Source organism: Cyprinodon tularosa, unplaced genomic scaffold, assembly GCF_016077235.1.
Source record: "Cyprinodon tularosa strain WSP-4 unplaced genomic scaffold, ASM1607723v1 ctg394, whole genome shotgun sequence".
In the NCBI taxonomy this organism is placed as follows: domain Eukaryota; kingdom Metazoa; phylum Chordata; class Actinopteri; order Cyprinodontiformes; family Cyprinodontidae; genus Cyprinodon; species Cyprinodon tularosa.
The window spans coordinates 963,881-991,156 of NW_024039112.1; the positions used below are offsets into that span (position 1 = coordinate 963,881).

The window sequence follows — 27,276 nt, forward strand, 5'->3', positions numbered from 1 at the left end:
ACGTCGAACTTTGAGGCAGATGGGCTACAGCAGCAGAAGACCACACCGGGTGCCACTCCTTTCAGCTAAGAACAGGAAACTGAGGCTACAATTTGCACAAGCTCATCGAAATTGGAAAATAGAAGATTGGAAAAACGTTGCCTGGTCTGATGAGTCTCGATTTCTGCTGCGACATTCGGATGGTAGGGTCAGAATTTGGCGTCTACAACATGAAAGCATGGATCCATCCTGCCTTGTATCAACGGTTCAGGCTGGTGGTGGTGGTGTCATGGTGTGGGGAATATTTTCTTGGCACTCTTTGGGCCCCTTGGTACCAATTGAGCATCGTTGCAACGCCACAGCCTACCTGAGTATTGTTGCTGACCATGTCCATCCCTTTATGACCACAATGTACCCAACTTCTGATGGCTACTTTCAGCAGGATAATGTGCCATGTCATAAAGCTGGAATCATCTCAGGCTGGTTTCTTGAACATGACAATGAGTTCACTGTACTCAAATGGCCTCCACAGTCACCAGATCTCAATCCAATAGTGTGTGATGCCATCATGTCAATATGGACCAAACTCCCTGAGGAATGCTTCCAGCACCTTGTTGAATCTATGCCACCAAGAATTGAGGCAGTTCTGAAGGCAAAAGGGGGTCCAACCCGTTACTAGCATGGGGTACCTAATAAAGTGGCCGGTGAGTGTATATATATATATATATATATATATATTCTTGAAATGTGTCCCTCAATTCATTTTAATTAAGAAATGGTCCAGATGTTGTGCATGTTCATGGAAAAATGCTGCTTGGCCGAGTTCTGCACTCGCCGAGTGCTTTTCTAGTTTACTTTCACTTGACCTCAACTCGACCAGCGGATCGTTTCATGATTTCTTAAGTGTGGCTCAGACCCATAAGCGTAGCATCCATTGAGCAGGAATTGTCCTCCCTGCCAGTGCTTTGTTAGTCTTGTGTGTATGAGAATTTTGGATTTATAACGATGTAATAACAGTTTCTCTTGCCGTAAAATTTGTTTTTTACTTCAGTTAATGACCAAGGTGGTGTAATAGACCTTGTATTTATCTGCTGCTGCAGAGCCTGAGGTGGTGTAATAACACATGGTCTAAAAGTGCTATTTAATATCTAAGATGTGCTTTCAAACCAAATATATGCTCTTTGCTAATAAAACTTTGATGTAATATATATTTTCATGCAGTTATTTTAGGCCTTTTTTCCATGTAGGTGGTGTATTTTACAGAACATTCATGGGTGATGCTAGACTGCCCCCTACGGGATTTTCAATGTTACAACAGGTCAATTTTTATTATGGAAAGATGTAATTTAGCTATGTGGTTATTTGAATATATTCTATAACTGTTTCAGTTTCCGATAACCACTCCGGTCTCGACACAATCAGATAAATAAATCAAATATAAATCCCTAATAAATCTGAATGACTGAAGATTCAGCAGAACTCCCATCTGCTATCAGTGCATGTTGGACACTCATTACAAAGAAACACATTAAAAAGTTGTGAACCTGCTGATCAACACATGTTAGACAGCTTTTTATTACCTGGTTAGTTTAGCTTTGCTTAGGCGATCATGGACTACATCTAGGGTTGTAATGGGACTGTAACTACAGTCCAAAAAAACAACAAAGAAGTTACAAATAAAGTATATGACTTAATGGTTGCTCCAGATTCTCTAAGTCAAAATGACTTGATAATGTCAAAAAATGCAACAACAGCTATAGAGTTATCATAACTATGTTCCACCACTTTCAATACGCTCACATTACTTTAATATTTGAGAAGATAAGTCATTATTTTCAGATGAATCTGTGTTGGGGTTTATATTACATCTAATAATTTTACATCTGATTTTACCATTAACTTTACCTTTAACCCCCTTTTGCCCTTTTGGTCCAGGAAATCCTACAATTCCTGGATTTCCAGGGGGCCCACGCTCTCCAACGGCCCCAAACACACTGCTTCCTCGGCGACCTGGTGGTCCTAAAACTCCCTTTTGTCCAGGGTATCCTTTGCAGCCTCTGTCTCCAGGAAAACCAATGAGACTTTCACCCTGAAAACAATCAGATTCATAAATGACAGGTTGAAGCTCTAGACCAGGTAAGTTTTCACACTGAGCAGAGTGGATTGGACTCAGCCTCTCCATGGCTGACCTCAATTCCTGGATTACCAGGTGGTCCCGGGGGACCAGGTAATCCATTTCTTCCTGAGAATCCTCGTGTTCCTTCAGGGCCTAAATCACCCATATTTCCCTTTTCACCTGGAGATGAGATTTGGGACAGAATGAGGATTCATTCACTAATCAGGCTTCCATAATACATCATACAGCAATGGTGAAAATCAGAGATAGCCAAAGTTCAGCACCCAGATAAAGACATGAAACTGTATTGTTGCACAAAATAGTAATGATGATATGTTAAGCTTATCCCATATTATCTAAACTTTAAAATAACACCGTATTCCTCCCTCCACAGAACTTAACTCTCCATGAGACTCTAGAAAAGAACTTATCTCAAGATCTTTAGAGTCCAGTAGCAGCATGGTTTGCACTCCTACAGACGTTTTGCTTTTTACTTATTGATGCATGTCCTCTGTGATGCTGCTTGGTCATAGAAACTAATGTCTGAGAACCATGGAAGTGATTTACAATCAAATCAAGATGTTCCTACACCTCCAACAAATGACCCTCCAATGTCTGGAAATTAGGAAATTTCAGGACTGGACCTTTGAAGTGGTATCCTGTGATCGTACCACACAACCGAAATTAACTGGTCTGCAGAAAAAAGGTGCTGGATTTAATACACATGAGGTTATGCGGTTTAAACACTGAAGCCAATTAATTTTTTCAAGTTATGTTGCATAGACCTAATGCTGAAGGCTAGGCTGCTATAAGAGCTCCAACTCTCCTATTTGGAACTGCAACTGCTAGAGGTGCTGCTCTTTTATGGACACTTTTTAAAACATTCCTTTGAGTTCAACCAGGTTAACTAAATATATGATGATCTTACCTTTAAAATCAACTACTCTGAAATCTCCTTTCTGTCCTTTAAAGCCTTTCACACCCTGGGACCCGATCATGCCCTGCAGTAAAAAAAAAACAAAAAAAAAAAAAACAATGCTAAACCTGATTATGTTTGGTTATCCTAGACCAGGGGTCACCAATGCGGTGCCTATGGGCGTAAAAATTCCCTCAGCATCTTCTGAAAACAGTGTGACGTTTTACAAGGTTAATTATTTTAGTTTTAGTTGGTTTTTTAACTGGGTGTTTGTCACTATTTTAGCGGTGCCAGTCAGGTATCCCTCCTGACAAGTAGGATAAATATTTATATATTTTTAAACCAGTCACACAAGGACCATACACTTTTGTGTGTAGACCCTTACAAATAACGAACGAAAACTTCACATATAGACAACAAAAAATTAGGCTTAACACTGCATGAAAAGTGGGATTTTCGTCAATATGCGGCACTGTAGATTGTTGTGGAACTTCAGGTTAGCGGCAGTTTACGGCAATTTGCAGGCTTCGCCGAAAACTCTCGTAAATTGTCAGAAATTGACGTGGGCTTTCTTAGGCAGTGTTCCCCCCATGCCTCCCCCCATGGAATTCTAGGGGAGGCTTTAACATGTAAATGAACATGCTGTGAGCTATCCAAATGCAAATCAGGGTTGCAGGGGGAGTTTTACCCCAAGTGACACAAAGAGATCAGGCTCAGTATAGCCTCTTACATTTTAGCTTGAATTGATTTATTTAATTAAAGTATAGAGACCAAAACAGATCTTTAGCTGACAGAGCAATACATTTAGAGCAGTAATTATTTTTAAAAAAATTTGCATTTAGGAGAAAAAATAAAATGCTGTCTGTCAATATGCTCAATTCACAATTACTAAAATGGAAAAGTTTCAAGAAATGAGTCTGAGATGATTCACTTTATAACATGGCGCATTATCCTGTTGGAAGTAGCCATCAGAAGATTGGTACACTGTGGTCATAAGGTCCGGCCAGGTCAAGATCCGCAATTGCAATCGCACCAAACAGGAAAAAGAGCATCGACAAATTCCGGTTCGTCAAATTAAAATATAGCAGCAACAGATCGGTGACTAGAAATTATAGCACAATTCTTATATATAAAAAAAAAAAACTAACACCGTTTATTTAAATGATTGGATCCAAACTATTGGTTATTCACCAACGAGGAAGCAGATTTCTCATCTCCATCAAAATATTTATTTTATACCAAGGGACTTAAACTTTAATCAAACCCATTCAAAAGAAACTTCTTATTACAGGAATGAAAAGAGATGCTGAGTTTGGGAGTAGAGAACAAGTTCATTCAAAAAAAGCAGTTTTGAATTATCCTTATCCCTGTTACAAAAATCGACAAAAATATATATATATATTTGGCCAGAAACTGAACATATGCTGGATGATGTCATATTAAATTAAGCGCTCACAGGGTTCATACAGGAATGAGTTACTCTAATTTAATGCTATTTTAATGCTATTAGAAAGATTTTAATGCCATCAACAAGAACCATGTACACAAGTTATTAGTGTACATGAAATATGAAGGAGCTGTAAGCAGAGTACCATGACTCCTGTATGTATGTAAACACACACACACACACACACACACACACATATATGCGTATATATATATCCTCTAGCTTTTTCTCCGCCTGGAGCTTCCTTTCCGAACATACGGCTTTATGATCAGTTCCACGCAAATTAATAGCGATATAATATATCTGACGAAATTGTTTTTATAAGCATTTTTATTAAAGGATTATAAATACTTCGATAAACATATTTAAATAATTTTAGTGCCAATTAAGGCCTTGATAAAAAAAAAAAAGAATGAATTGTAATTATTTTTAATGATCCACGGAAACCCTGGTTCATCTCACGCATGCTCTCTACGATCTCCAAGAAACTCAGAGCGGCGCGGTCTGCAGCCACAGCGGAGGATGTATGCTTTGCTTTGTGCAGGCGGTCTGGAGCGGAGTATGTGGGATTTCGGGGTAAAACTCCTCTTGGAAGCGATGGCGACTCTGCAGTCGAACAAGACGAACTCAAAGAAGAGATGCTAGCGGTAAATATATGTTCGATTACTGCCTGCTAAGCTAAAAGCAGCCTAGCCTAAGCTACGGCTAATAGCAGCCTAGCCTAAAGCTACGGCTAATAGCAGCCTAGCCTAAAGCTACGGCTAATAACAGCCTAGCCTAAAGCTACGGCTAATAGTAGCCTTGCAAGAACAAGCTTTATTAAAGTGTATTTTTTGTGATTCACAGGAAGCAGTACGCCGTCTTCACAACTCGGAGACCAATTGCAGGCACTATGAACCGGAGCAAGGGTAAGATTTAAAGAATATGCTTTCATTCTGCGGTAAAAGGAAATGGATACGGATAGATACCGATCATAGCTGTACATTTTGTTTTCACAGACCTCCTATTTGCTCGGAGCCATATCAGCAAGTCCAGATTTGCACGATGTTGATAAAGACGACATTGTGTGTAAGTGACTTGTTTTGATGTTTTCTCCTTCCTTGTTACTGTGACTTGCGTTTGATTTTTTATTCATACCACTCTCATTTAATTGTTTTCCAACTGCCTGTAAGACATATTTTGAGACGGTACGCAGGAGCTTCAGATATACGCAGCCTGAGAACACGTTGCGTGCGGAGGCTGCCAAGCAATCTGCTCGGAGTCGGGCTAGAAGATAGAGGGTAAGACTTTATTTGGTGACTATTTTTCAGGTGCATTGATAGATGTGTTGGGTCCATACGCAGTGCGCTGATTCATTGTTTTTTTTTCAGCTGCTGAAAGCGAGGCAGAGTGTGCTAGCAGATGAGGAAGTGGAACTCTGGAAGTCCGTCACCGTCGACCTCATGTCCGACGAAGAAGATGGCGTCGTTGGCGGTGTCTCTAGATGGATTGTACGGTCGCCGCCATTTCGTAGGCCGGATCCCACTGAACTCTGTGTTAAGCTGCAGTTAGAAGCGATGCCGAAGTACAGGGCCACGCACAGTAGGCGTCTGCACATCGGACCTGCCTCGGAAGGAATGCTGCCAGTTACCTCCAACCCGAGGAAGCAAACGGACCGTTCACGGACTTGTAATTTTTAGATACGCATGTGTTTGGATACGCGTTGTATATAGTTGTGTGTGTTTTAATAAAGCTCTTTCTTTGCATAAACAGCTTCCTGGCAAATGTTCATTTCCTGTATAAATTCATTCATGTCCTTGATGGTAGCCTAATAATTGTGTAGTAGTGTAGGATAACATAAATACACAGCATATGAATGAATAAATATATGAATAAATAAATATATATTCATAAATATATATATATATATATATGTAAATTTATATGTAAATATATATATATGCCAACCAATCACGAGCGACTTTACTTGTTTAAAAAGAAGTGGTTCCGTCCAATAGTCAGTAAGAAAATTAAAGCCTGGCGTGGCCACGTGTGGTTTTGCTGCCAATCACGAGCGATTTCACTTGTTTGAGAATAGTGGTTTAGGCCAATACTGAGTAGGTTATTCACGCCAGACCTGGCCAACCGCGCGGGTTTGCTGCATTCATATGCTAACTAGGGCCATTAGTACAACTGATCGCTCTCCACATACGTCAGAGTCCGTTTCCGACAATTTGTGGCACGACAAACGCGGACAAGCGCGGGTTGCAAATTGTCGGAAACTGACAAAAATCAGGGAGATCTGCGGGAGTTTACGGGGACGAAAATCTCACTTTTCATGCAGTGTAACAGTCCTTGTATTACAAAAGAAAAATAAATATATAGCCATCAGAAAATAATCACAAAATTCTTCCCCACAAAATAAATGTCCATTTTTTCCCAACGGATTAGGGCTCCAATATAAATTGCCCCACAGCAAGAGAGGTCAGATGAGAAACAAATCTTGCTTAGAGGTAGGAACTGGATCAGGTTTTCTGTTGTTGGTTTCAGGAGGATCTTTAACTGTGACGTCACCGGCTTCCGGGTAATTATGATGACACGTCGGCATGGCAGGAGCACAGAAAGGAGTTTGTTTGTTTTTCTTTTTTTTGTTAATGATCGGTGGTATCCAGAACAGAGGCAAAATACTGAAAGCACGAGGGATTAAACGGCCTTGGACAGACTTTGTTACTGGTCGACAGAACGGAATATGCAGACGTAGTAGCAGCAGCTGTTTCTGTTACGCTGTCTGCTGAGACACTGACATTTTCAAACTGGAGCTAGGAGTCAGATTGAACAGCGGACCAATCAGGTAAGTGCATGTGTTCAATGGGCGTAAAGAAAGGCGTGTCTTGAGCTGTGAAGAAGCAGGTGGATTTATGAATAACGGTGCAGCCAGCTCTGTGCAACAAGCAGGTTGTCACAGCCCCCCCCCTTGAGAAGTCCCGAGCTAGTAGGGTGAAAAATCCTTTATACGCCTCATTCCTCCAATCTTAGATTTTCTCCAAGCTTGCTGTTTTGTATGCGATCAATGTGTTGACATTCATATGAGAGAGGTAATTTAAATACTCAACTCTCTATTAGAAGTTATCTACTTTTATTTAAAAGTCAGAAGTGAAACCATGGAAATCCTCATGGTCGCTTTCCTCGTGGAACAGTTCCTGAACTTTACTGCGTTGCTCTTTTTCTACTTCTTCTGCTGTAGGAAAACAAGGTTTGATCTGCGATATATGAACCACGCAGAGATCTTCTCCAGTATCCTCCAGAACTACTTCATAATTTACAGGGCCAGTCCTTTTTATGATTCTGTAAGGACCTTTCCATCGTGGAGCAAGTTTGGCCATAAAAGATTGATCAGCCTTTGATAAAGGGTGTGAACGAATCCATACACGGTCTCTTTCTGAGAAGTTTCCATCTCTTCTTCCACGGTCATAGTTGTGTTTCTGTCGCTGCTTAGCTTTTCTCAGATTGACATCAGCAAATTCACGGAGCTCAGCAATCTGTTTTACTGTAGCATAGACAGGGGTGTCAGGGTCACAAAGAGTTGGACTTAGCTCTGCATCCAAAGGCCCTTTCAGAAGTCGTCCAATGTTTAGCTCAGCTGGAGTCACACCAGTAGATTCATGCACTGCAGAGTTTAAAGCAAACCAAAATTCTGGTAGGTATTTATCCCAACTCTTATGTTTGTTACTGATATAGGATAAGAGCATAGCCTTGATGTTGCGATTTACTCTCTCCGTAAGGTTAGTTTGTGGGTGTTATGCAGAGGTTTTCTTTGGTGTGAGATTCGATCTTTTACAGGTTTCTTTGAACACAGAAGAAATAAATTGTGGACCTTGATCAGAGAGAATGTATGTTGGCACTCCCCATCGTGTCAAAATCTCTCTGGTCAAGTACTGGGATATTATTTCTGCAGTAGCCTTGCGGAGGGGAAACATTTCAACCCACCATGAGAAATAGTCCACAAAAACAAGTAGATGGACATTACCATTAGAACTCCGTGGAAAGGGTCCCATAAGGTCCACGCCCAACATCTCCCATGGTGCACTCACCTCTGTTTGTTGCAACTTGCCAGGAGCTTTTCGGGTTTGTACATTTGACAGACTTGACAGGATCTCACATAGTCCCGAACATCAATGCTCATCCTTGGCCAATACACCAAGGCTTGTAACCGTTTGTAGGTTTTGTATCGTCCAAAACACTGCATGAAAAGTGGGATTCTCGTCAATATACGGCACTGTAGATTGTCGTGGAACTTCAGGTTAGCGGCAGTTTACGGCAATTTGCAGGCTTCGTCGAAAACTCCCGTAAATTGTCAGAAATTGACGTGGAATTTCTTAGGCAGTGTTCCCCCCATGCCTCCCCCCCATGGAATTCTAGGGGAGGCTTTAACATGTAAATGAACATGCTGTGAGCTATACAAATGCAAACCAGGGTTGCAGGGAGGGTTTTACCCCAAGTGACATCTTTCTGAGGAAGAAAATCTCTGATACAAAGAGATCAGGCTTAGTATAGCCTCTCACATTTTAGCTTGAATTGATTTATTTAATTAAAGTATAGAGACCAAAACAGATCTTTAGCTGACAGAGCAATACATTTAGAGCAGTAATTATTTTAAAAAAAATTTGCATTTAAGATAAAAAATAAAATATTGTCTGTCAATATGCTCAATTCACAATTACTTAAGTGGAAAAGTTTCAAGAAATGAGTCTGAGATGATTCACTTTATAACATGGCGCATTATCCTGTTGGAAGTAGCCATCAGAAGATTGGTACACTGTGGTCATACGGTCTGGCCAGGTCAAGATCCGCAATTGCAATTGCACCAAACAGGAAAAAGAACATCAACAAATTCCGGTTCGTCAAATAAAAATATAGCAGCAACAGATTGGTGACTAGAAATTATAGCACAATTCTTATAAATATCTAAAAAAAAAAAAAAAAAAAAAAACTAACACCGTTTATTTAAATGATTGGATCCAAACTATTGGTTATTCACCAACCAGGAAGCAGATTTCTCATCTCCATTAAAATATTTATTTTATACCGAGGGACTTAAAGTTTAATCAAATCCAGTTAAAAGAAACTTCTTATTACAGGAATGAAAAGAGATGCTAAGTTGTAGAGAACAAGTTCATAAAAAAAAAAGCAGTTTTGAATTATCCTTATCTCTGTTACAAAAATCTACAAAAATATATATATATATATTTGGGCAGAAACTGAACATATGCTGGATGATGGTGGGATTTTTTTAATATGTCATTAAATTAAGCGCTCACAGGGTTCATACAGGAATGAGTGACTCTAATTTAATGCTATTTTAATGCTATTAGAAATTATTTTAATGCCATCAACAAGAACCATGTACACAAGTTATTAGTGTACATGAAATATGAAGGAGCTGCAAGCAGAGTACCATGACTCCTGTATGTATGTAAACACACACACACACACACACACACACACACACATATATACGTATATATATTCTCTAGCTTTTTCTCCGCCTCGAGCTTCCTTTCCGAACATACGGCTTTATAAACAGTTCCACGCAAATTAATAGCGATATAATATCTGACGACATTGTTTTTAGAAGCATTTTTATTAAAGAATCATAAATGCAACGATAAACATATTTAATTAATTTTAGTGCCAATTAAGGCCTTGATTAAAAAAAGAATTATGAATTGTAAATATTTTTAATGATCCGCGGAAACCCTGGTTCATCTGGCGCATGCCCTCTACGATCTCCAAGGAACTCAGAGAGGAGGGGACGGAGCCACAGCGGCGGCTGTAGGCTTTGCTTTGTGCAGCCGGTCTGGAGCGCAGCGGGGCGGAGCGGAGCGGAGCGCAGACGGAGTATGTGGGATTTCGGGGTAAAACTCTTCTTGGACGCGATGGCGACTCTGCATCGAACAAGACGAACTCAAAGAAGAGATGCTAGCGGTAAATATATGTTCGATTACTGCCTGCTAAGCTAAAAGCGGCCTAGCCTGAGCTATGGCTAATAGCAGCCTAGCTATTAGCCTATCTAGCCTAGCCTTGCAAGAACAAGCTTTATTAAAGTGCATTTTTTGTGATTTACAGGAAGCAGTACGCCGTCTTAACAACTCGGAGACTAATTGCAGGCGCTATGAACCGGAGCAAGGGTAAGATTTAAAGAATATGCTTTCATTCTGCGGTAAAAGGTAATGGATACCGATCATAGCTTTACATTTTGTTTTCACAGACCTCCTTTTTGCTCGGAGCCATAATCAGCAAGTCCAGATTTGCACGATGATGATAAAGACGACATTGTGTGTAAGTGACTTGTTTTAATGTTTTCTCCTTCCTTGTTACTGTGACCTGCGTTTGATTTTTTATTTATACCACTCTCATTTAATTGTTTTCCAGCTGCCTGTAAGACGTATTTTCAGACGGTACGCAGGAGCTTCAGATATACGCTGCCAGCCAACACGCTGCGTGCGGAGGCTATCTGCTCGGAGTCGGGCCAGAAGAAAGAGGGTAAGACTTTATTTGGTGACTATTTTTCAGGTGCATTGATAGATGTGTTGTGTCCATACGCAGTGCGCTGATTCATTGTTTTTTTTTTTCAGCTGCTGAAAGCGAGGCAGAGTGTGCTAGCAGATGAGGAAGTGGAACTCTGGAAGTCCGCCGTCGTCAGCGGTGTCTCTGGATGGATTGTACGGTCGCCGCCATTTCGTAGGCCGGATCCCTCTGAACTCTGTGTTAAGCTGCAGTCCCGGTTAGAAGCGATGCCGAAGTACAGAGCCACGCACAGTAGGCGTCTGCACATCGGACCTGCCTCGGAGGGAATGCTGCCCGTTACCTCCAACCCCGAGGAAGCAAACGGACCGTTCACGGACTTTTAATTTTTAGAAACGCATGTGTTTGGATACGCGTTGTATATAGTTGTGTGTGTTTTAATAAAGCTCTTTCTTTGCATAAACAGCTTCCTGGCAAATGTTCATTTCCTGTATAAATTCATTCATGTCCTTGATGGTAGCATAATAATTGTGTAGTAGTGTAGGATAACATAAATACACACCATATGAATGAATAAATATATGAATGAATAAATAAATATATATATATATATATATCTATATGAATAAATATATATATGTAAATATATATATATGCCAACCAATCACGAGCGACTTTACTTGTTTAAAAAGAAGTGGTTCCGTCCAATACTCAGTAAGAAAATTAAAGCCTGGCGTGGCCACGTGTGGTTTTGCTGCCAATCACGAGCGATTTCATTTGTTTGAGAATAGTGGTTTCAGCCAATACTGAGAAGGTTATTCAAGCCAGACCTGGCCAGCCGCGCGGGTTTGCTGCATTCATATGCTAATTAGGGCCATTAGTACAGCTGATCGCTCTCCACATACGTCACGGTACGTTTCCGACAATTTGTGGCACGACAAACGCGGACAAGCACGGGTTGCAAATTGTCGGAAACTGACGAAAATCAGGCAGATCTGCGGGAGTTTACGGGGGTTTACAGGGACGAAAATCTCACTTTTCATGCAGTGAAATGTCCAGATAAAGGGTCATTATGGTTGTGATGAAGTAACTGTTGACGGAGTGATGGTGGAATATAGACTTGGTAAAGAGTTTTGTGTGGTAATTGAACAACTCTGTAAACCTTGTCTTCCAGGATAGTGTACTTTATTGTTGGCGACTCATGTACTGTTCCTTTGTCCATTTTTTGTTGGTAAATGTTTTGTGCAAAAGGATCCTGCTGTTGAGCATTCCAGATGTTCTCATCTGTCACTTGGAGTGGGTGAGAAGTGTCCCTTTGCGACCGAAGTACGACAGCACAGGTAACTGGTGAATGGTCAGAAGCATTGATTGGGGCTTGTGACAGAGCATCTGGAACAGTGTTATACTTTCCTTTTCGATAATCCACTGTGAAGGAGAATTCTTGCAAACGAAGAGCCCACCGGATCAGCCGAGTGCTAGGTTTATGAGTTTTAAAAACCCAGATCAGAGATGAATGGTCAGTCACAACGGTGAAGTGTCTTCCTATAAGGTAATATCTCCACTTTTCAATGGCCCAAACAACAGCAAGACCTCCTTGCTCAGTAGTAGAGTTGTTCCTTTCAGCTTTATTTAGAGTTCGGCTGGCATAGGCCAGGACTTGCTCAGTGCCTAACCCAGTCTGCTGAGCTAGAACGGCTCCCAAACCCACATCACTAGCATCAGTATAAACAATGAATGGCAGTTTGAAATCTGGATGACCAACTCAGTGGGCTAGGTTTGAAATTTTATTCTATTCATTTGCTCTTATTTTTTAATAATTTATAGAGCATTTCATTACATTAATCTTTTAGAGCATTTAAGCATTTTTAGATCACAAAATGAGCATATCTTTGAAAAAAATTAGAAGGGAAAGGAAACAATTACAATATTATTATTATTTATGTAATTTTAATGACTGCTGACCCAGTCCAGTTCATAGGTCAGTATGGGTAGCCCTTCGTATTACTCAGTACCCCTTAATTAGCTCTAAACCTTAAAAAGGTTGGTGACCCTTGTTCTAGACCTTCTCACAATTTGCTGATTAAAAACTCACCTCAGCACCCTTTAATCCTCTGTCTCCAGGTGAACCCATCTCTCCTCTTGGGCCTGGGTCTCCTGGGGGACCTGATGACCCTTTTCTCCCTCCTGGTCCTTCAGGACCAGGAGGGCCCCTTATCTCAACTGGGGGGCCACATAAACATGTACCAAGATCACCTGAAACACAAAGGTTGAAAATAAGATTTTAGATCTCCCTCCTAAAAGCCAATCAAGTTGTTTTATTTTCTGATTTAATTAGCAGAGTTCTGTTGTAACTTTGTGTGAACAATAACAATGAGATCATTCACTAGGTCCTTTACACACAGAGAATTAAATATTATATTTAATAGGGAGGGTTATTAGTTGTATTCCTTTTCAGAATGTGATCTTTATGACCACTACGTCACGATCTGATGACTGGCCTGATTACTCATCTGATCCACCTTCTTCAGTCTCTATTTAACCAGCCCTCAAACCAGTCATCAGTGCCAGATTATTCTCAAGCCTGTGGTGGTGTTTCTCTAGTGTACCTGTATTTCTGATTGCCTGATCCTGACCTGTTCTGCCTCTGGACCTCAGAGCCTGCATGTTCCCATGCTGATCTGTTTGCCTGACATGTCTTTGGACTCCTGCTGGATTCTGCCTGTTTAAAAAAACCTGGAACTGTTTCCTGACACCGTCTTGGATTTCCTTTCGGAACCTCTTCCGATCTTTGATCTTCTGGTCTGTACTTCTGAGCACTTCGTCAACACGGGCTTTGGCTTCAACCTCTGGATTATCCTGCTTTCCTTCGTCTGCCTGTCTACCTGGGGCTTTAATGTCTGGGGCACTCTGGGCAGCTTCAGTCGCATTTTTTCGGCAGCTGACCAACTGGAACAAACCTCATCCTCTGTGCATGGACTGAACTTTAAGAACAGGTTAGTGACTTACACATTCATAATCTTCTGCCACTAGATTGATGTGGTCACTAACCTGTGTTCTCTTCCTGTAGAGGTTCCTGCCTTAGATGTACTAGCTGTTTGCTGCAGTTCCTTTACTTTAAATAAATGCCTTTTGAGATATCAAACTGTCTCTCTATCTGAATACTAGTTTCTCTGTGCTGAGCCTTGACACACTACCATTTCACCTCACATTCCAGACCTCATCCGTCCTCACATTTTAAGCATTGACTTATTTAACAGTTATTTATAAGCAATTAATATTGGTAAGAGCAAATTGATGTGTTATAACAGCATCATTAAAAGAACAACTGTACATTCAAACAGCCACTTAGTACTTATTATTTAATGTAAGACAGAACAAAATAGGAAGGAACCCCATGAGGTGAAGCACAGGTCCTACCTGTTGAATAACATTTTTATATTTCATCTTCACCTGCTGACAGGTGCGCTTCTTTTAAGTGACATTTTATCTAAATGTCATACATTGATCGACTACATACCATTCAACCACTAAATTAGATTTCCCCCATAACATTGTCGTCATCGCAACAGGCTATGGCAGGCCATTAAGATATTCATCAGTTTATCTGAATAGATATTCTTTTTATATCCGAAATAGGAAATATTTCCTTGTCAAAATAAACTTTATGAACAAAATTATATTCTTCATATATAAATTAAACATTCTGGATGTCTACAAATCTCCATATTGCTGTAACTGGTTATAATTTGTATTATTTTTAACAGAAAGAAACATATTTCAGATACCATAAACACATATTCAATCAAGTTAATAAGTGTCAAAATAGCCATTTGTAATTTAGAAAATATATTAGAGTTCTGACCAGAAATGTGATTTTGACCAGGAAGAATCCTAATTTGGTGATGTACACATTGAACAGCAGAGGGGAGAGTGCTTTTAATAAATGTGAAAACAGCCTGCAACAGAAAACTTGATAAATTTACGCATTAACTTGAACAGCAATCTTCTGAGTCTGAGTTTTTTAGAACTCTAATCTTTAAACTTGTTTTGAAAAAGAAGAGTTTACTGCAAAAGGGTTTAATTGGAAAATTAAAAGATGTTAATATCATGATTGATTGACTTTAATCCTTCCAAATAAAAAAAAGTTGAGAGTCAGACAATTGATTGTGCTATGCAAAGATTGCATGTGAAACAGATAAGTCATGCAAACCTCCTCAGTTCACCTTGTTCAAATGAGTGAAAGTGTGAACTGCTGGCACTTCGAGGGTGGGTGTAAAAATATTAAGGTGAAGTTATAACCCATGGAATTGGAGGTAACAATCAACAATAATAATGATAATAATCAATGTTTTCCAGGCCAAGAACCCCCAAACTGATGGCAAGATGGAGCGGGGACCCACTAATTATATATAATGTATGAAATTGTGTTATATCAAACTGGTCCTATAGTCACTCTATTACAGATGGAGTCATTAATGAAAGTAATTTAGCCCTGGGATTATTTAAGTTTTTCTGATTCTGGTTCCTGGTTGATGGGACAGGTGTTGTAAATGAAACGGTGCCCAGCTTGAAAGAGCTCCTGTGTGTCGCTGAATGTATCCATTGATGACTGAAAGACATCTTCTGCCTCCATTTATCTGTTTACTACAGTGTATTAAATTCATGTTAATGTGGATTTAAAGACATTTCAATGAGTGGAAAAAATTTCAGGGAGGAATAAAAAAAAGTCTAATCAGCCAAAACTTTCGCGATCCCCATGCAGTACCTCCGTGAAGCACCTAGGGGTCGTAGACCCCCTGTTGAAGATCTATAGTGCACTTTAGATGGAAGTAAATTAGAATGGTTTGAACAAAAGTATAGCAAATTAAAAGATGCAAAATCATATATAAAAGGATTAAAGGTCATAGCTACTTATTCATCAAAACAATGACGTTTTCAGGGATAATCCACAAAAACATCCACATAATATCTAGAATGATACAAATTGAAGTGTTAACTTTATTAAAGAATAAAATATGAATTTGGATTGGTAAAAGATGATAGCCTCTACGGATAGACTGGCTTTCACAGGGCATAAGAGCTGAGAAATAGCTTTATATCACATTATTTCTATAAATAAGATTCAAGCCCAAAAAAAAGTAATAAATAAAGGAGAACGAGAGCAAACATTGGTCCAGTTCTAAAGCGTTGGTGCTTCCTTAAAAGGAACCATGATAGTAGTAACAATAGATTTTATTTTAGATAAATCTATTTTCAATTAAAATACAATAAAGTAAAACCCCTGCAAGCTGTTTAGTTTAATACATTTGTAAAATCATTTAAAACAGACGTTGCCATGTTGTTTACGCTGCAAACCCTTTTGGGCAAATGGCATATGCTAGGTCCTGTAGCATTAGCTTCATCCAACAAAACAGCAATGAATAATGTTAAAACTTTTAGTTTGAACTGGAGCATTTTGAAATGAATGAGAATGTAGAAATAACAACATGTAATGAAGATAAGGAGGACTAAAAGGAGGAAGAGAGGGTGAAGAAGCTGGTGTTTGTATGGCTGCTAAAAGCACAAACCCTGAGTGTATAAAACTAAAGGAAGGGCTTGAGAATCAGGCTAATAGAAGAAAAAGAGTAGAAACAAAGCTTTATTTATAAAACACCTAAATAAGTGTGAATGTTTTTCAGGATCTTTCAAAGGTTTTAAAAAAGAAACTCACTGACCTTTGGGCCCCGGATAACCGCGTTCTCCTTGAAAGCCTAGGTCACCTGGATCTCCATTGAGGCCTGGGATCCCTGGAAGACAGTACGTTCCTGCACGAAAGAGGATCACATTTCTAGAACATCAGGAAAATTTAGGTATCATTGACTGACCATTAGAAATGAAAACTATTTTACTTTAAGACTTGAAAATCACGGGTATAAAGAAAGTGATCCGTTACCTGGAATACCCGGCCTTCCCTTGGGCCCTCTCCGTCCTGGAGGGCCTGGTTTTCCACGTTCTCCAGGGTACCCCTCTTTTAAAATCTGACCAGGGTCTCCTCTGTCCCCTTTGGATCCAGGTTCACCTTTCTGACCAGTCATACCTGGAGGTCCTGAACCCCCCACAAATAATATTACAATACTTACTTACTTTTACATTTTCAGATCAGAACATCAAAGTCATCCTGTACCACCTTAAACCTATTCTGTGCTGTCATGACATGTTAAATGTGAACAAATAATGTTACCTTATCAAGAAATCACAACAAAGCTGTTCTCATCACCATAATTATAACATAGATCAGAGGCCCGTACCATCAAGCGAGCCTAACCTATAGGGATTACTTCCAGCCTATCCAGTTTAACCAATCCACAGCAATCAGGATCATTGGCACCACAAAGCACGTATAAAGGGGCGGGTTGAAAGTAGCAGACCATACACAATCATAAGTGCAGAAGGGACAGTGGCGTATTTCTGTGAGGAGCAAAACTAATTTTACAAAAGTAAGAAGAGGAAAAAATGGCTAATTGAAAAGTCAAATATGGTGAGTTAGTTACACATCAGTGACATTTAACACATACAGGACACCAATCACTACTGCATATTAATCGCATGCCCCTCAGGAGTGTAGAGGAATTGGGAGCAGATTAAAAATAAAACACAAAAACATTATTTCATCTGGTTAGACTGACTTTTAAATTCAATAATGTCTGCACTACAATAAAGCTGAAACCACAATTGCATCATATTAATACAAGAAGTGGATAATCTATATATAATCCTCCTGATTTCTGAGAACTTTTTTTTTTTATGGTTTGCCATTTAATCCTCATCGGAGCAGCTTCAGTGAAACATCTACCGTTCCCATTAATACTGTTACAGCAAGAAAGAAAAATTATATATATGTCAACTTGTATATTTAACAGCCTGGTTTTTTATAATGTGATGAATAAGGAATTTGACAGTAACCCAGGTATTGACTCACCTGCCATAAAATCCTTCTTTTACAGACTGTATTCAGGTAAGTGGCTGACCATCCCCGTCAATATACATTTTCTAAGGTTTTGTTATCAGCCAAATCAGAGGATGGTGCTGCCCCCTTCTGCCTTTCACATGTCTTACTCTAGAAGTCAAGTAAAGAAGCAACTGGAGACTTCTTCATACCCCTTTACAGACAATTTACATAAATCGATATCTATGTTCTTTGGCTGTATATACCGACAGGTTTATTTGGTGGAGGGTTTTGTTTCTATTTATGTTCAGGTGAATTTAGTTAGTTTGGAAATTGGTGTTTGGTTTGGTTGGTGTTGATTAGGCTCTTTCGTGTGTGTGTTTTGTCAAATTGTCTGACTGAAAAATTGTCTAAAATAAATTCCTAATTATTAATTCATTCATTCAACTAAAGAGACTGAATCGGAAGTCACCAGGTCCTGATGATGTCATCCCTAGAGTCCTGAATGCCTGTGCAGAGCAGCTATTTGGGATTCTACAGCACCTCTTCACCCCTAGTCTGACCCTGGTGACAGTTCCAGTGATGTTGAAGAACTCCTGTCTTGTATCAGTACCAAAGAATAATAATTAACAATAATTTAACTTTATTGATCTCACACTGGAAAAATTCGCCTCTGCATTTGACCCATCCTCTAATCCACTAGGCCAACACTCCCCCAAGAAGACTCAGAGAAGACTCTGCCAACAGTCCTCAGTGACTATAGACCTGTTGCCCTGACATCGCTACTAGGACCCCCTGCAGTGTGCTTATCACCGTGGAGTTGGAGTTGATGATGCCATCATACACCTGCTTCAACAAAGCCACTGTCATTTACATAAGGCAGACAGCACTGTGATGGTCATGTTCTTTGATTTCTCCAGTGCATTTAACACAATTCTGCCTGACTTACTTTGTGAGAAACTGAAGACTGAGGTGGAGGCAGCAACAATCGCCTGGGGACGGTACTCTCTCCATTTCTTTTTTACTATATACATGTCTCACTTCCAATATGTTAACAAACGAGGGAGATTATTGCAGATTTCAGAAGAAACAGGAACAAGATGAAACCTATTAACATAATTGGAGAATACGTGGAGGTGGTTGAGGAGTTTAAACCATAGTATTTACTTGGACCACAAACTAGACTGGAGACGCAACTGTGAAGCCATCTACAAGAAGGGACAGATCAGATTGTACTTCCTAGGAAGCTTAGGACCTTTGGCGTTTGCAGCAAGACTTCTATAAATCTGTTGTAGAGAGTGTGATCTCTTCTTCCATCCTCTGCTGGGTATTAGAGTATTAGAGCAAATGACTTAAAAAACATGAACCCCCTAAAAAAAAAAAGACCAGCTCTGTTCTAGGAACTCCTCTAGAAAGTCTGGATATTATTTCAAAAGGGAGAATTCTTTATAAAGTGAAGAAACTTATGGACAACAGTGGGCATCCTCTTCAGAATATTTTTTTAACAACAACTGAGTGTCTTCAGTCAAAGGCTTCTCCAGATCCGGTGTAAGACGGCCCACTACAGAACATCCTTCCTGCCACAGTTATCAACACCTACATGAACTCGCTCTCAATCTGCAGGTTTACTAGCGGTTCCAAGAATTTCTTAGAGTTAATTGGGAGGCAGATCATTTAGTTATCAGGCTCCTCTCCTTTGGAACCATGTACCAGTTTTAGTCCGCGAGGCAGACACCCTGTCTACTTTTAAGACTAGGCTTAAATCTTTCCTTTTTGATAAAGCTTATAGTTAGAGTGGCTCAGGTTATCCTGAGCTATCTCTATAGTTATGTTGCTATACGCTTAGACTGCTGGAGGACATAGAGACCCCCATTTCATCATTCTGCTTCATTTTCTCTCTATTCTCCCCCTCTGCAGAATCTCTAACGTCCTGGTCTCTCTGCTTTTCTCATAGTAGCTTCATCTGGGCTGTTCCTATTTGGCTGTGACTCCATCCTGGAGACAAATGTCGCTGTGCTGCTGCCATCAACACCTTTGTTTATGGATGTTTGAAATTGGCCTGTTCATCAGTGTAGTCCTGTTTCTCTGACTGTGACTAACTGGATGTGCTCCCTTCATCCTCTGACATAGGAGGTGGCTTGGAGCTCATCTGCCTGGCCGTGTGTTTTCCTAGATGGGGTCGTCTTTTGTATGTCTGCTTCTGTCTCCTTGAACCCCAGTCAGCCTCAGCAGATGGCCACTCACACTGAGCCTGGTTCTGCTGAAGGTTTCTTCCTGTTAAAGGGACTGTTGAATTAATTTGACTGTATGATCTGGTGAACTGTAAAGTGCCTTGAGATGAGTGTGTTGTGAATCGGCGCTAAATAAAATTAACTAAATTCAATTGAATGAAGCTGCTGACTACATCATATGTTGGGGCCATACATACAGTCTGCGATACAGTGAAGATCGCATTCCTGCGTGTTGCATAGCCGACACTCTGGTCCAGAATCTGGCATATATGCCAGAGCGGCCCATGAAAACCTGTATTAATTATATAGTAATTGTCATATTAATCCAAAGGATCTTCTCGCAGTCTGTGTTCTCATTTATACTATCGCTAAGAATTAATCCAGTTTTGTGTTACTAGAAAGTCAGGATTGAGGCTGAAGTTGTCTCGCTAACCTAGTAACCTTACTTCATGGTACAGGCCTCAGGTCATCATGCTGCCCTAAACTTTACAACATCAAGCTACAATGATTGGCTCTGATAAATATGATAAGTTCCTTTCCTGAACCTACAAAAATGTCATTAGCTTCAACATTAAAACATATTTGGTCAAATGCTGCAGTGATCACCCTACGTTGTGGGAAGAATGTCACTGCCTTGATCAGAAAGGAACAAAGAAAAAAAACCTCACCAGGCATTGATCTTCCTGGCGATCCTGGAGGGCCTTGCATTCCCTTAGGCCCTGTGTCACCACGACTACCCATTGATCCAGGTGGCCCAGGATCCCCATCATCCCCTGAAAGACATAGAACTCTCAGTCAAACTTGTCTGAAGAGTTCAAAATGCCAGAATGTTGATCTGTACCATTTTCGCCATTCTGAGGGAGACCTTTAGGGCCTGGTTCGCCGAAACTGCCCTGGAAGCAAAGATCAAACCTATCAGGTAGAAAAACTAAACCAATTATGACTTGGTTGTTTCCTCAGGAATAATTAAACTAAATTTCTTTCTTTCTTAATTTTACCAGGAAGGTCTACCATGAACAGGCAGTTTTTGAGACAAATCTGGACTGACCTTAGCACCATCTTGACCTATCAAACCTGGAAGACCCTGGCTTCCTCTCATCCCCTGAAAGCCGAGAACACCTGTATTAGCTCAGCTGGATAGAACCAAGAATCATAAACACTACACCAGGCTGGATCTTAATTTACAAAGAGAACCTTTGTGCTACAACATACCTTATCACCTTTTCGTCCGAAAGGACCCGGTCGACCAGGATCCCCCTTAAAGAAAGATAGGAAAAGAGAGGACTGGTGCGTTTACTGACGTCGTATACACTTATTTAGAACCGTTCATCGTGTGACAACTAAGAACGTACCCTGTCTCCTGGAAATCCAACAATCCCCTTCTCTCCTTTGATGCCAGGGGGGCCATCTTGACCCTGAAACCAGAGCAATTCATCCTCTTTACCTTCATAGATAATATAAATCATTGCATGAAATGTTATTCTTCTCTGCCAATATTTAATTTTAGGAACTGGGATATTTCTAAACATCAAATAAATAAAAGTGCAGCAGGAAGCGTTGGTGACTCAGAGGAGACAACTGCAATTTGGTGATTTGTTCTTACCAGGGGCCCTGGAATGCCAGGCATTCCTCTTTCTCCTAGAGATCCCTAAAAGAAAGAAGTGAATGTCACACTGATACCAAGGTCTAGGACAATCTGCATTTAGCATTAGAATTAAATAAATCTTGTTGGGAGAGACCTTGTAACACATCCCCCAGGCAAAAATTTATTAAACATGCAAAGAAGAAACAGAGACTTTAAAGCAAAATATGAATATGTGAAACATGCAGTTAGTTCATAAAAGATCTGTAGTTGGAGTCTTAACATGGCTGCAAAGCTCTACAGCTTTAGACACCACCAAGTGGTCTAAACTCATGTTTTGGTGAATTTGGACAAAATAAGGTTTAGTTATCATGTCTTGCCCAAGTACAAAAAAAAGAACAACTGAACTTTTTCATTTTTGACAAAATGAGGACAAACACTAAAGAATTATTTCAATGCTGTCAGAACTAAATATAATTGTTTTATGATAGACTCTGTAACTGGAGTCCTCATAGATTTTATTAGATCTCACATTAAATATTTATTGTGAAAAGTAATAGCAATACAAGAAATACAAAATAAACAAAAACTAACTCCACATTAAACAATAAAATCCAAAAATAACAATAGAATTATTAATAATATGTATCCTATTAACCCAGGATAGCAAGGAGGGTGCAGGAAATCAACAGAACACAGAAAAGTCCCCACAATATAAATTAACAAACAGAGAAAGACAACATCATCCTACCTTCTCTCCTTTGGGGTAGAAATTCTCTGGAGGTTCAATGAACTCAAACGGCCCTGGTTCACCCTGGGGTCCCTGTTCTCCCTGTGGATTACATAAAGTATTTATGCAAAGTTCTTATTGATAACTGGAAAATGTATTGATCTTTCAACCAGGTAATTACTACTGAAAAGATGAAAGAGTTGCACAAAACTCTGTTGGCAGTATCAGAGAGTGAAAATAAATGCAGCTTCTTATAAAGCCAAACAGTAAAAAAAGATGGCATTAGAGTCCAGCAGAAGGTTGATCAACAAAATTGTCTAAAAACTGAGAAAATTCAGGCATTTTCATGTTTTCAGTTTTAGATGTACCTGACAAGCTTGTTTAAAGAGATTTAGTGTCATGATCTGCCCTGATAGCTGACCTTAATTATTCACTTCATTCACCGGTCTAATACAGTAGCCCAACAAAACCCTTGTAATGAAAACATGCACATTGAAACTGAAATACCGGCTCCACCCCTTAATAATAGGAGTCGTTGAGGTTGTTATTGGTCCGAAATACCTAATACTTGGACATTCCTTTGAAAAGGCAGTTGAACCTTGACCCCTAACGACTGCCTTTTGAGAGGAATGGGCCGATATCGAGTTTTTGTAAGCCATTACAAGGCTTTTGTTACTCTATAAAAGCCTGGAACTCAGGCCCCGTCCACACGAAGACGAACCCTGGCCTAAACGCACTAATTTTTCACCAAACCAGCCTCTCATCCACACGAAGCCGGCGTTTCGGGGGTCTGTAAACGATCTTTTTTTTATTCAGCCTTCAGAGTGGGAAGATTTCGAAACGGCGTTTTCGCGTTTCCATCTTTACGCTCTAACCGCATTTTTTTTTTTACACGCATGCGTCATAGCGTCGCCTCTAAACACGCATGCGCGACAAAGTATCACAACAACAATGGCGCCGTTGCTGCTAATGCTACTCACCCTGCTGTCGGGCTTACAACAGAATCTTCTTCTTCTGGAATATCTCCAGGAAGAACAGAGCAATATCGACGACATAGTTCAGCACCTGAATTTGACTTAACCACAAAAATGGACCCGCAGGGCAACCATGTATAAATATTAGTGCGCATGCCCAACATTTCGTCGCTTATTTGTGCTTTGGCACCACAGCGCCACTTACAGGCCTGGCATACATTTTGCAGCGTTTTCATGCATTCGTGTGGACGCTCACATTTATTTTACGTCTCCGTCTTTACGGAAACGAAAATATCAGCGTTTCGTGTTCGTTTTGACTTCGTGTGGACGGGGCCTCAATGCTAATCCAGACATTTGGAATTTAAATACCTTCCTGGATGAGAAGCGAAACGTCTTCAAACTTGGAAAACAAAGGTCCAGTGTTTTTTCTTTTTTTTTACTTTAACCTTTTGGTCAGAACTAATCTTTTTCCAAGCTGTTTATCTAATTAGGACAGCTGTTCTGTCAGGATATACAGTTATCATCCATCATCCCGAGGAGGCTGAGGTCCTTTGGAGTGAGCAGGCCCCTGCTTAAAACCTTCTATGACTGTGGTGACATCAGCCCTCCTCTATGCTGTCCTCTGCTGGGCCCCTGGCAGCACAGAGCTGGACAGAAAGAGTAAATATACTGGTGAGAAAGGCCACTTTTGACCTGGGCTGCACTCTGGACTCAGTGGAGGAAGTGGCTGAAAAAAGGGTGCTTTCCAAACTTACATCCATCGTGGACAACACCTATCACCCCCTGCACCAGACTGTAGAGGAGCTAAGCAGCTCCTTTAGTGAAAGACTTATACACCCTGTTTGTATAAAGGACTGCTAGCGCAGGTTATTCATTCCTGCTGCCATCAGACTTTACAATGCAGCACTATAATTGCAATAACTAATATGCAATTACTACTTAATACCCAGTGCAATAACAGTGCAATAATCCTGTTAAATATGTATATATATGCACCATTTCTTATATATATATATATATATATATATATATATATAAATTTTTAAAAGTATTTTAATTTATGAAGGTCAAAAATGAAATTCTCCAGTCCTTAAGTACAACAAAGAACCTATACTTTTTACTTTTACTAAAGTAGAGGAATTAGTCTTGTACGCACAACCATCAGTTCATTTACTTAAGTATCAGCAGTGACTCTAAATAGATGGACAATGAGTTGTTGCAGAAACAGAACTTGTACCTCATCTCCTTTTGGTCCTGGAATTAAACGACCTTTTTGACCCTGAAATACACAAAAATAATAAGAGATCAGAATACTGTTAAACAGCTGAAGAATGACCAAATATTAAATCAATAAGTGATTATTCAATATAGCACTAGAGAAGATATATAATTGATTAAAATTACAATAAAAAGGAAATCTGAAACCTAATACTATCATGAAATTAAAACAAAAAAAGATACTACTGACGATATTGAATGCTGAATAAATAAAATATGAATTCACTAAAATCTAAAACCTATCAGGCTGGAAAGATGGCTTACAGGCTGACCCCTCAAACCAGGACGACCAGGTATACCCTGAAATGACACATTGTGAAACACAACATTACTAATAAAAACATTGCTTGTTCACACAATGAGTAAACATTTCTAAACCATAGATACAAATAAAACAACAGCAGAAATTGGCTTGTAACATAACACAATAACTTAAGTAAATATGTTTTTATTAATGACCACAGAGGGCAGAAAATAATGCCTGTTCTGTCTACCAGATGTATTATGATATATAATATGATATATATCAACAGACATGTTTACCATTAGAAAAATGAGAAATGTAGATGTTGCTCTACTTCTATTTAAACATTTAAAATGTTATATTCCTTAACCATTATTTGAGCATCAGGAGATATTTGTCTCTTAGCTGTCAGGGTTTATCTTGTGGAGCTTCATAGACCTGGATCCTCTGTATTGAATTTACAGAGGAACCATCCTTTAAAATTTACTGTGTTGAACTGAACTGAACAAGTTAAACTGAATTCATGTTGAAATATACTGACTTGCACTGAATAAAATTTAGGTGAACTGTGCTGAAGTCAACAGAATGCATTTAAGTTCTACTTTTGCCTCTCTGCCTGCTCATCTCTACCTCACTTGCTCACATTTCCCTTCTTATCTCTTAGCCAGAGAGAAAACAAATGTTTTCAAGGTTCCTCTATCTGTACAAATTTTTATGTTATTTTCATCACAGTGGAAAACGCCTCATTTCGTTGATGGCTTTTGTGGAAATAAAGAATAACCAACTAGAGGTGAATGTGGAAGTAAAGGGTGGTTATGGAAATGATACGATCCTGCCAGTGTCGACCCTGTCGGTGACTTAAAACGGTGAGATAACCCCACAAGTAGTTTTGTTTTTAAAAGCAACTCATCAGAACAACAAATAACCAACGGAACTCCAATAACCAGACTGGCAGCTCCCGTTAAGAAGCGCCAAAGATAAGCAATCCAATCCAGATCTCAAAAGCCATCTTGCAGGATGAACAAAACCTGGCCAAGAATTCAGAGAGACATGTCTTCCACCAAGTGGCGGCTGGTGGAGTTTTCTCCAGGGGGGCTATTAATTTAAAATAGATACGTATATCAAAAACCAATCAAACGTAAACTAAGTTATTACATCAGCATATTTATATGAATGCCAACAACAACAAAAAAACATTATAAACACAGAGTAAAAACATAATTTCATGTACAGGTTTACTTTTTGCACATAAATGTTGCCCTTCTGAGGCTTTGTGAAGGCAAATCTGTGTTTTGCATGGTCAAATATGGTTTAAAAAAATGTATGTACCAGTATAATAATGGGGAAGCTATTAGTCAGCTTTATATTTTCTTACTATATAAAAAACTATTTTCTGAGAATGTGTTTATAAAGGTAAAGTGGAGGATTTTCGCGATTTTTTTTAGAAGACCCACCCTGTACCCAATTCTGTACCCGAGCATGCACAAGCCCAATTCTCATCATGTTTAAAAGTTACTGTTCTCATAGCTCATACCAGCTTACTGTGTCTGAACGTTCACTCTAACCCCTAAATCACTACATAGAGTGGGGACTATACAGTGGACTATACAGTGGACTCAGTTAACTGAGTTTGAACAGACGATCACTGCTTTTTGCTCCCCGTTGGTCACAACTATAAATCACTGAATGGATCAACACCTCAATACATAACAGATTTGTTGTCAGAGTATGCACTGTTGTGCCATTTCATACTTAAAAGGAACAAGCTCAAAGTTCTGTCACACACATGAAATGAATTAGCTTACGTTCATAGCTCATTTTTTGAAAAAATAAACTAAGTTTACTAACCTATAAATAAACTAGTTCAAGTTAATTTGGTAAATTAAGCCACAATCCTACACAATAGAACCTCGTATTTTACCCTTTAAATGTGTGATCATAATATTTAGAAAGAAATGGAAAATACTGGAATCATTGAAGGTATAATGTATTTACAGTGAAGCCTTTATTTAGCCAAATTACACAGAACTTCAGAAACATACAGGTACAATCAGGTTCTGCAGAAAAGATCTGGATGAAAAATGATGAGATTTCTTACGTTCCTCATTCAGTAGCAGATATTTCCCAAGATAGCTCAGATTCTTTAACGTAATGTGTCACCTAAAATCTGAAGTGGACATGGCTGACATACAGAGTTTTTGTTAAGTGTGTAAAGTGTGAACTAACACTAAAGTGTGAGTTCTTCTCTGTCCAAGTCTTCCTTTATTAGTTCATAAAACTCTGCAAAACTGGAATCCAATACACCAACAGATGAGTCTCAATCGCACAGACCAGTACTAGCAGTAGACGT

General features: G+C 39.5%; 1 protein-coding gene across 1 annotated transcript in view; it reads right to left on the reverse strand.

The window, feature by feature from the left end:
* Positions 1-27,276, reverse strand: part of col4a4 (collagen, type IV, alpha 4) — an 82,010-nt gene that overhangs the window by 28,119 nt on the left and 26,615 nt on the right. The window contains exons 10-25 of the mRNA XM_038297686.1: positions 24,922-24,982; positions 24,873-24,883; positions 24,642-24,683; positions 22,452-22,532; positions 21,722-21,766; positions 21,471-21,533; positions 21,331-21,375; positions 21,167-21,220; positions 20,960-21,011; positions 20,787-20,891; positions 16,895-17,047; positions 16,677-16,766; positions 13,055-13,215; positions 3,024-3,096; positions 2,169-2,275; positions 1,885-2,068 (exon numbers count right to left, since the gene is read on the reverse strand). Coding sequence (XP_038153614.1) covers positions 1,885-2,068; positions 2,169-2,275; positions 3,024-3,096; positions 13,055-13,215; positions 16,677-16,766; positions 16,895-17,047; positions 20,787-20,891; positions 20,960-21,011; positions 21,167-21,220; positions 21,331-21,375; positions 21,471-21,533; positions 21,722-21,766; positions 22,452-22,532; positions 24,642-24,683; positions 24,873-24,883; positions 24,922-24,982 — 1,327 coding nt within the window. The remainder of the gene's footprint in view (positions 1-1,884; positions 2,069-2,168; positions 2,276-3,023; positions 3,097-13,054; positions 13,216-16,676; positions 16,767-16,894; positions 17,048-20,786; positions 20,892-20,959; positions 21,012-21,166; positions 21,221-21,330; positions 21,376-21,470; positions 21,534-21,721; positions 21,767-22,451; positions 22,533-24,641; positions 24,684-24,872; positions 24,884-24,921; positions 24,983-27,276) is intronic.